The sequence below is a fragment of the Mirounga angustirostris genome, unplaced genomic scaffold, assembly GCF_029215605.1.
Source record: "Mirounga angustirostris isolate CCGP_5_RB_7025 unplaced genomic scaffold, mMirAng1.0.hap1 SCAF_12, whole genome shotgun sequence".
In the NCBI taxonomy this organism is placed as follows: Eukaryota; Metazoa; Chordata; class Mammalia; order Carnivora; family Phocidae; genus Mirounga; species Mirounga angustirostris.
The window spans coordinates 56,560,400-56,570,255 of NW_026991720.1; the positions used below are offsets into that span (position 1 = coordinate 56,560,400).

The 9,856-nt window shown below is 41.4% G+C and overlaps 1 protein-coding gene across 2 annotated transcripts in view; it reads left to right on the plus strand.

Annotated features, from left to right (window-relative positions):
* The window catches only part of SNX13 (sorting nexin 13), a 157,293-nt gene extending 147,794 nt beyond the window's left edge, over window positions 1-9,499 (plus strand). The window contains exon 26 of one of the 2 annotated variants that reach the window (XM_064575191.1): window positions 7,963-9,499. In XM_064575191.1, coding sequence (XP_064431261.1) covers window positions 7,963-7,966 — 4 coding nt within the window. In that variant the 3' untranslated portion in view covers window positions 7,967-9,499. The remainder of the gene's footprint in view (window positions 1-7,962) is intronic. The other variant, XM_064575186.1, reaches the window with a different exon arrangement.
* Window positions 9,500-9,856: the final 357 nt, after the last annotated feature.

Below are 9,856 nucleotides of genomic sequence, written 5' to 3' on the forward strand. Positions count from 1 at the left end.
AATACAGTTTACAAGGGAGAGCAAAGCAGGAAAAGTAAAATCATACTTTGGGAAAGGGAAATCAAGATATTTTCATGCTCTTGCCCTAAAGCACAGAAATATTGTACAGACGCTCATTCATCCTCTGGGTGTCCGTAAGTTCATGGGAGGTAGTTACTTCCATTTGACCTAAAATTTATATGAAGGATAGGAGTTACCTCTGAGGAGGCAGAGGAAAATTTAAATGACACCTACAATCAAGTACTTAGTAATATACTGAAAATTACCTAGCAGGTCTAGTTTCCTATTACAACAGTATCACAGATCACACCAAAACTACACTTGTCTGAAGTTAGCACATAGAAAACGGTTTTTAAGGAATAGATTAATTAATCCCCTCTGCTGAAGAGTAATTGTGGGGAAAGACAATCCTTTATTAACTCTAGTGAGCCTTGTCCCTTTCTGATTACTGCTCCTACTTGTAATTGACTTGTACTAGTTCATGGACTGAGGCAATATTCAGTGTGAGAACAGAAAATGAAAAAGGACAATGGAATTAGACTTCCATGGCTAAAGTAGTAGTTCTCTAACCCACCAGAATGACAGAATCATTCTGGAGCATGGACTGATCAGCTGGAGCCTCTGCTGTGCTCATTCTTGAATTCATATGCTTTAATGAAGGCACATACAATGGATGTATGGAGAGGCCCTCAGAACCCTCTGGAAGAGAATGTTTCCTAGGGGAAGAGGGAGTCTGGGTTAGAATCTTGCTCAGACCCCAGTGATCTGAAAGGAATAGCAATGCTGAGGGCAGCATCTCAAAGAGAGGCCTTTGCAAAACTTCTCTAAAACCGTAGTGTCACAGGGTGATTATTTAGGACCCATGTAAGCGAGAGCATGTAGCTCAGAGAGGGAGCTGAGATAAATTCTCCTCACTTCCCCAGAAAAGCTTTGGCGTACTGTGGGCTCTGAAGAAGAGAGCACATCTTGGGCATCTGTGCACCTCCTCCGCCCCCGGCAAGCGCAGCTCTCATGGACGAGACCCAGCAGTGCTCTGGGCCCTGGCTCTTTCTGTGGGCATTCTTTTGGGAGTTATTTCCTGTTAGCCTAGTCATTTGTTAGTCATTTGTTTTTCTTTTGAGACTTTGCACCTTTTAGGAGACAGGCTTTCTAGAAAATGTCTACACATTCTTTTGCAGAGCCATTTCTATTTCTTGAGTTATTGCAGAGCTTACAAATTACTTTGGGGATTTTCTTATGTGGATAGATCGGCATGAAATAGGAAGTGGTAAAGAAATGAATGATTCTGTTCCTTCAGTCCATCTGCCCCTGGTACTTAGAGCCACCCTCTCATGTTGGTGCTATGAGGGGGTAGAACCTCAATCTATGGAGTTTAATTTATTTCTATTGAGCTACAGTTATGGAGATAAATTTACCAAGAACCAGTTTACAAATTATGGGAAATAATTTGATATTTTTACATCTAATTCTGCATTTCAGGGTTGCCCTCAAGAGTGATTCGTGAGACTGTTCAGTATTGATTACAGGAATGCTTTTTTTGAAAAATAATAATCCTAGCTAGTGTTTAGCTAGCACTTTACATAGCTTGCCTTATATAATCCTTGAAAAATCCCCATCAGGTATTATTATTATCCCCATTCTATAGCAGCAGAGGCCTTAGTTACAGGGGAAGATCCATAATTTGTACATGGTCGAACAGTTAACATTGGGTTGGGCCAGAATTCCAAGTTGCTCTCCATCTTTCTGCCGTCTTGCCTTCAAATAGTGAAGAAAATGCCACTGGTGGACAGCCAAGCTTGAAAGCCAAGAGACTGGTTCATGAATCACAGTGGGGACGAATGGCCAGGACAAGAAAACCCACGGCCCATGAGGTATAAGCACATGAGGCTGACTGATTCACGCATGTGGGAGCCCTGAATATCTAACACTGTGAAGAGGATGACTCCTGGAAAACTGGGCTGCACATAGGAAATGTAAGACATTATTAATGTTGCATATCAGTTAGTAGGCCCATCTCTGTGAAGTGACAGTCGTGGATGCAGACCATTTCCTTTGAATTCTTACTCTTTTTTTTAAAAAGTAGAGTCCATGCCCAGCGTGGAGCCTAATGTAGGGCTTGAACTCATGACACTGAGATTAAGACCTGAGCTGAGATCAAGAGTCGAACCCTTAACTGACTGAGCCACCCAGGTGCCCCTGAATTCTTATTCTTATCAATTCTTGTCCCCATCCAATAATTTGGAAGGGAATCTGGATCTACAAATTGTTCCACAACCATAGCATCATAAAGTCAGAATGCCGATTTCATGAAGAAATAAGATTTCTCAAGTTGGTTTAGGGCAGTGTTGCTTTTAATTTCATATCAGAAAGCCTACCTAAGTTTGTCTTGGGGCTCAGATGCCTAAGGGACTGGTAGAGCAGGCTGGCTGGGCTCACCCGGCATGGAGAACTGAGACCCTTTTGAGACGGAAGTTTCGATTCAAGGGGGAATCTTCCGCCTTTGTAGGTTCCCCAGCAAATGGGAATAGAGCCCCAGAATCATCATTAGCAGCTGTATTGCAACCCAGTGTTTACCTGCAGGCTGGGCTCACTGTGCGATGGGGTCGTGTGGCTGTTCTCTGGAAACGTCGCCCTTTGGGTCTCCTACTTAGAATTCATGAATCATCGGGGGCACCTGAGAGAGGCTTTGGACTCCAAGGAACCAGTCAGTAGTATTGTGATGCAAGCTTGTTGAGGCTTATAAAGAGAGAATCCTCTGAAAATAAATTGGAAAATTACAATAAAGGGACGGTTGTACTGTTCAATTAGTCCCTGAAGAGGTTGGTTTCTAAAGGATACAACCTTTAAATCCATACACAGTGTGGAATAGAGGAGCACTTGAGATTACTGGAGAACGGAGCCTACTCTCTCGGAAAATCTTTTGGCAACAGGTGTTACTTCTTTTTCTCTTTGGGACATCAAAAGGTCAGAGAAGCATGAAATTTTCCCTAATGCAGCTTAGCGGCTAATCGTACACAAAGAAATGAAGTTTTGATGGAGTTGCGAACAAACGCCTGTTGGCACCTGTTTTTGCCATCTTGGTTTGTTTTTCTTCCCACGGCATTTTACACCTCCTAATTTAATTTGTGACCGGCCCCCTTCCTCCCAGCTGTTCAGGCCTAGAAAGCACACACGCATTCACATGGGTTCCTGGAGCTTAACGCAGCACAGAGATTGAGCCAAGAGCACTGGCCAAGTCCTACGCAGGTCTTGGGGCCCAGCAATCCTGCTGCCTTTATCCCCCTGTGCGCTTGTAACTGGAGACTAGAGGTCTGATATGGAGTCTGCGAAGTTCAAAAGCTGTCAGAAAGTCTATCCCATCCAAGCGGGGCTTTCTAGAGGATTAAAGGGACCTCGGGTCACGGAGTGGCCCGTGCAGGAGCTTTGTGGTACGAAAAGTGACTTTGGCTGGAATAAACCCTGTGGAATTCTCACCAGATGCCCAAGTCAAGCTGCCCTTGGTGCCGTGGCCTCTGGGGAGTACGTGCAGATCCTGGAAGCCAAAAGCAGACGCACACACCAAGTCAGGAGTCTAGAGAGTTGGAACGTTTGACTGCGGTCCTGCACTTGTACGCGCTGCTGAGGACGTGTGCATGGACAGAGGTGGTATACCTTCTCTCTGGGGCTGCCGACAGTGTGAATTCAATCCCAGTCCTCATGCCTGCTGTTTTCCAAAGAGTGGAGCCCACGGAATGCTAGGAATTCGAAAACCGCCTCAGGGGATTGTCACAATATCTTTGTCACCAGGGACCGTGTTTCTCAAGATGGGGCTGCTCCAGGGCGCCTGGGTGGCTCAGTTGGTTAAGCGACTGCCTTCGGCTCAGGTCATGATCCTGGAGTCCCGGGATCGAGTCCCGCATTGGGCTCCCTGCTTGGCAGGGAGTCTGCTTCTCCCTCTGACCCTCCCCCCTCTGATGTACTCGCTCTCTCTCATTCTCTCTCTCTCAAATAAATAAATAAAATCTTAAAAAAAAAAAAAATTTAAAAAAAGATGGGGCTGCTCCTGAAGCCTCATGGTAAACCACGGTTTGCTACTTCTGCAACTTCCCCAGGCCAGTGAGGGATGTTGGCCATAACACGGTACATTAAAAGGCCATAAATGTATCTGTGAGGCTGAAATAATATTTGAGTACAAAGGCAAAGCCTCTAGCTGCCTTGTAAATCAAAAACATGGTCCCAAAGGGACAAAATAAATCCCGAAAAAGTCCGAAATACATAAGAAAATTCAATTTGTGATAAAGAGGGCATCTCGTATCAGAAGAGCAAAGAAGGCAGTTTAATAATGGGTGTTGTGAAAATAGTGAGCTCATTCATACCTCCACCTGTATATCACGATAAACTGAAAATTCATGAAAAATCCCATATGTAAAAGAGACTGAAGGCACCAGAAGAAAATACTGGGAGAATTTCTTTGCATCCTTGAAGTGGGAAAGGTCTTTCTAATGATGGTTCAATATGCAAAAGCTATAAAATGAAAAATTAATTCAAGTACAGAAGATAAAAGCAAATTATACCATAAGCACATCAAAAATCAAATGACAAACTGGGAAAAAATTTCTAACAACCAAAGGCTAAACTCCCAAAACTCAACGCTCTCCCAAAAACAATTTGAAAAAAGAGATTTATTTTAAATGTAAAGGCAGCGCATTATACACATTGTACATCTTGTCTTTCAGCTCAGTGACAACTTCTTTATACTTTTTCATTGTTCGGGGAATTTCTTTACCCAGCCAGTCCCCTATTGGTGTATATACGTATGGGGTTCCCCCCTCCCAAATCTTTTGCTTTAAATGATTTTTCATGAAAAAAGAATTGCAGTGTTCAAGAGCACAGACTATGAAGTCAGGTTTCCTGTGGGTTCCAGTTTTGGCTATTATCAATTTCAAGTTACATAACTTTGACTTTGGGCCTCTGTTTTCTCATCTGTGTAATGGGTTTGAAGTCAGTATCAGTGACACGAGATTGTAGTGAGGATCCAGTGTGTTACCATACAGGTAAAGGCTTTGGAGTGGTACCTGGCCCATCATCACTGCCCTGGGGGTGTTCATCATCGTTATTATTACTGTATGCCAAACAATATACATTTTACTGGCTTTGTAACTCTCTGGTTTTATAATGTTTAGGACTCATAGTAAGAGAGACAAAGCCTCAGGGAAAGGTGCTGTTTTCTCAAGTAAAAATGTGGGATCCCACGGTGAGGGAATAAGTCTATTACTTGCTGTTTCTTACTTTCTAGTGAAGAGCTGCTTAGAAATGCAGCACGTCAGGCACCAGGTGTGCAAGTTCTGTGCTTGCATACGTGGCCAGGGATTCTGCGGCAGCCGGTCCCAGGTTACAGACATTGCTTGCTTGTGTTTTGCATTCTCATTTATATTGTGAGTCTTTGGAACAAGTGAACTTGATTTTCAGTTCTTTTCAATGTCTTCCAAGTCCTGGACATATTCTCTTAGCACATTCTTATTAATATTTTAATGCTGTTTAACGCTAATAACGAAAGAAGGAAGTTCTAATTCTACTTCAACATTTCTTGTTACCCTGGAAGATTGAGATTTGGTGGCCTGAAAGAAAGACCACAGGCTTCATAGTTGGTCAAATCTCAGCTCATCAATTAGTAAATTTAGAAATGTTGGGAAAGTTACTAAACTGCTCTGAAAATAATCTAGCTCCTTTATCAAATCAGGATGTGAATACTTCACGCCCACAGTTATTCCAATGAATAGAGAGAATATTAAGGAGGGTGCTACCCAGCAGGTGTTCAGTCAATGGTAGATATTAGATGTGATTAGAACAGATTTTTCCAGGGGATTCTCTTCTGGTTGTCTGATGCCCCCTCCTGGACAGTCCAGAACCTGGATTAAGCAAGAGTCTGTCTATTTGATTCAAATTAAAGGTTATATGAAGTTTCCAGAAGCAGTGTATCAGGAAGTGTCTGAAATCAATGCCAGATAACCAGTACAACCGAGAAGAAAATCCAGGAGAGAGGCACTGGGTAGACACCAGAGAAACAAGATAAGGGTAGAAGGCGGAACCCAGAATTATCTGAAGGATAATCTTAATTATGATAATTACTTTGTGTTGAGATTGACATGTTCAGAATTTGTATACATTATCTCAGTTAATCTTCGTTGAAATTCCACAGTACATAGGAGTAAATCTTCATGACTTTGGATTAGGCATCAGTACCCCAAACACAAGGAACCAAAGGAAAAAAAATAGATAAATTGGGCTTCATCAAAATTAAAAGTGTTGTCTTATATGTGGAACCTAAAAAACAACAACGAAAAAATCCAAACTCACAGAAAAAGCGATCAGAACTGTGGTTACCCGAGGCAGAGTATGGGGGGAGGGGAAATGGAGGAAGGTGGTCAAAAGATACAAACTTCCAGTTCTAAGATGAGTAAGTACTAGGGACATAACGAATCTAGCTAACACTGCTATACATAGAGAAGTTGTTAAGAGAATAAACCGCAAGAGTTCTCATCACAAGGAGAGTTCGTTTTTCCTTTTTTCTTTTTTTCTTTCCTTTCTTTTTATTGTATCTGAGTGAGAAGATAGATATTGGCTGAGCCTATTGTGGTAATCATTTCACAATATATGTAAATACCTTAAACCGATACGTGATGTAGGTCAATTATTTTTCAACAAAACTGGAAAAAATTAGAAGTATTTTGTTTCCAAGAGCACAATCAAGAAAGGGAAAAGACAACCCACAGGGAGAAATTATTTGCAAATCTTATACCTGACAAGAGGCTTGTATCCAGAATATATAAAGAATCCTTACAACTCACTAAAAAAATAGACAAAGTACTCAGTTAAAATATGGGCAAAAGATCTGAAGAGACATTGCTCCCAAGAAGATATAGAAGTAGCCAACAGCACATGAGAACATACTCTACATTATTATTAGTCATTAAGGAAATACAAATCAAAACCACAATAGGATGCCACTTTATATTCACAAGAATAACTTTAACAAAAAATACAAACAAGGATGTGGAGAAATCCGAACCCTCATCCACTGCTGTGGAAATGTAAAATGGTGCAGTCACTTTGGAAAACAGTTTGGCGGTTCCTCAAAATGTTAAACATAGAGTTACCGAATGACCCAGCAACTCCACTCCTAGGTATACACCCAAGAGAAATAAAAACATATGTCCACACAAGCATTTGCTCACAAATGTTTATATGGCAGCACTGTTCATAATAGCCCAAAGTTGGAAACAACACAAATGTCCATTACCTGATGAATGGATAAACAAAATGTGGCATAATTTTATGATGGAATATTATTTGGCAATAACAAGGAGTAAATATTGGTACATGCCATAACATGGATAAATCTTTTTTTTTTTTTAAGATTTTATTTATTTATTTGACAGAGAGAGACACAGCGAGAGAGGGAACACAAGCAGGGGGAGTGGGAGAGGGAGAAGCAGGCTCTCCGCAGAGCAGGGAGCCCGATGTGGGACTCGATCCCAGGACCCTGGGATCATGACCTGAGCTGAAGGCAGTCGCTCAACCGACTGAGCCACCCAGGCGCCCACAACATGGATAAATCTTAAAAGCATGCTAGATGAAAGAAAATAGTCACAAAAGGCCACATAATGAATGATTCCGTTTATGTGAAATGTTCCCAGTAGGGAAATCTATAGAAACAGAAAATAGATTAGTGTGATCAGGAATGAAAGGAAGACAGGGAGATGAGGAGTGACTGCTAATGGGTATGGAGTTCCTTTTTGGGGTGATGAAAACATTCTGAAATTAGTGGTGATGGTTGCATAACTCTGTGAATATACTGAAAAGCATGGAATTGCATTCTTTAAATGTGTGAATTGTATCATATGTGAATTAAATCTCAATAAAACTTTTAATAGATGTAAATTCAAAAAATCTTATGAAGTTGGTATTATTTCCACTTAACAGATAAAGTAACCGAGGATTGCAGAAAGCCAAATGCACTAGTGATGGAGCCAGAATTCAAAGGCAGTCTGTCATCCCCACAACCCGGATTCTTGGCCAGAATGTGCTGACGCTATAGGGACCTCCTGGGCTGGGGAGAGACCCTGAAGGGACTTTTATAAGGGACCTTTGGTCGTAGACCTGCCAGAGGAGGAGCCCTCGCTTACTGGTCAGCCCTGGTTTCTCGAGCCCCTTGTCCTGGCCGGGTTCTGGCTCACGACTTCATGGAGGAGTGATCTCAGGATGCTGAGATGACTCACTGGTTGCTCAGATTTTGACAAGACGAACGAGGTCGAGGGCACAGAAGGCTTTGTTCCATTGCACAGCACATTCACTGGGATATGCGGAGTCCAGATGCTCTGACCTTGGGTGTGTTTCAACATCACCGGAGAATCTTGCTGAAAAGGCAAAAATCCAGGCTCTACCCCGGACAGACTGAATTAAAAAGTGAACATCTCTGCCTGGTGAGAGTTGGCAGCTGAGTGAGATAAGGGCAGAAAATCTGGTCCCAGCAGAGAGGCTCTTGTAAACCGGCGGCGCTACCTACAAAGCTCCAGAGGAGGCGGTTGCGATCCGGCCCCAGAGGCGCCGCCGGGGGCGGAGGGCTGCGGAAGCGGACCCCCCGCGGTTGTGGGAGGAGCTCGCCGGGGAGGCCGTGCTCGAGTTGCAAACTACAAGGGGGTCCGAGGAGCGAAACTTCCAATACATGTTTTGACTATCTTGATAAAAAATCCACCATTTGCCTTCTTTTGAAAGCCACTCAAATAATCAAGAAAAACATGAAGTTTGGAGTAGAATTCATCCCACACTTTCTACCATGGAAAACCATTGTTTTATACTTCGATGAACACAATCCCAGAGATGATAAGACTCTGAGCTCCGTACATGTAGACAGAGTCGTTTACAATTTCACGTATATGGGATAACACAGTCAATACGTGATATCTTATAAACCTGATAACAGTATTTTGGGGACCTCCATGCTTTAGGGAGAAAAGACTTCATCTTTAAAGAAAGAAAAACAGCTTGGGTTTGGTTTCTACAGTTTTCTAACAGTCACCTTCTTATATGAAAAATAAAAACAGTCCTAATCCTAAAGGACATATCCCAAATCAACAGATCACAAATTTTTTATTGCTGTTTATGTCAATACCTTTTTTTCCTTTGTGAATTGCAAAGCTAATAAGGAAATAGATGAAAATAAACAGTTCATTTCTTCCATAAATATTTAGCAGTGCAAGAAATATAATGGTTGTCAAAAAATTTTATGAGTGCTTTCTAGATGCTTGAATGTGTACAGGTCCTTGGAAACGAAAGTTGAGATGTTTGAGAGTTTATAACTTTTAAGGTAATTCTTCCACATGTAGAAAAAATACTAGTTTTTTTTCACTCTATGTAAAGAAATTCTAGTGGGGCAAGAATCATTTTAGAAGCTGTTCCATAAACTTCATTGTACTTTGTAATAAACACACATTGAAAATGTCCCAATAAATGTTCACTGACAGAAATTCTAAAAGTTTTCAAAACCAAACTTTATGTTCCAATAATCATTCTTCCTATCTTCAGGGAATTCAACAGAATATTTTCAGCTTTTATGCTGGCGGATGTCTCCATGGGACTGGAATTCTCGATTCTAACCCAGAGCAAGAGGTAAATTAATCTAGAAAATAAATTAGGTGGAAGAAATTTAGTTTTGAAACATTTCAGGTTTTATTTCCTATGGCATGAGAGCTGGTCCTGAAAACATGAGCTGTTTCTCAAGAGAAATTTTTAGCTTGATCTACAGAAGAAAGAGCAAATCTTTTGTTGTTGCTGTTTATTTAAAAAAATTTTTTTTTAAAAATTCCAATATAATTAA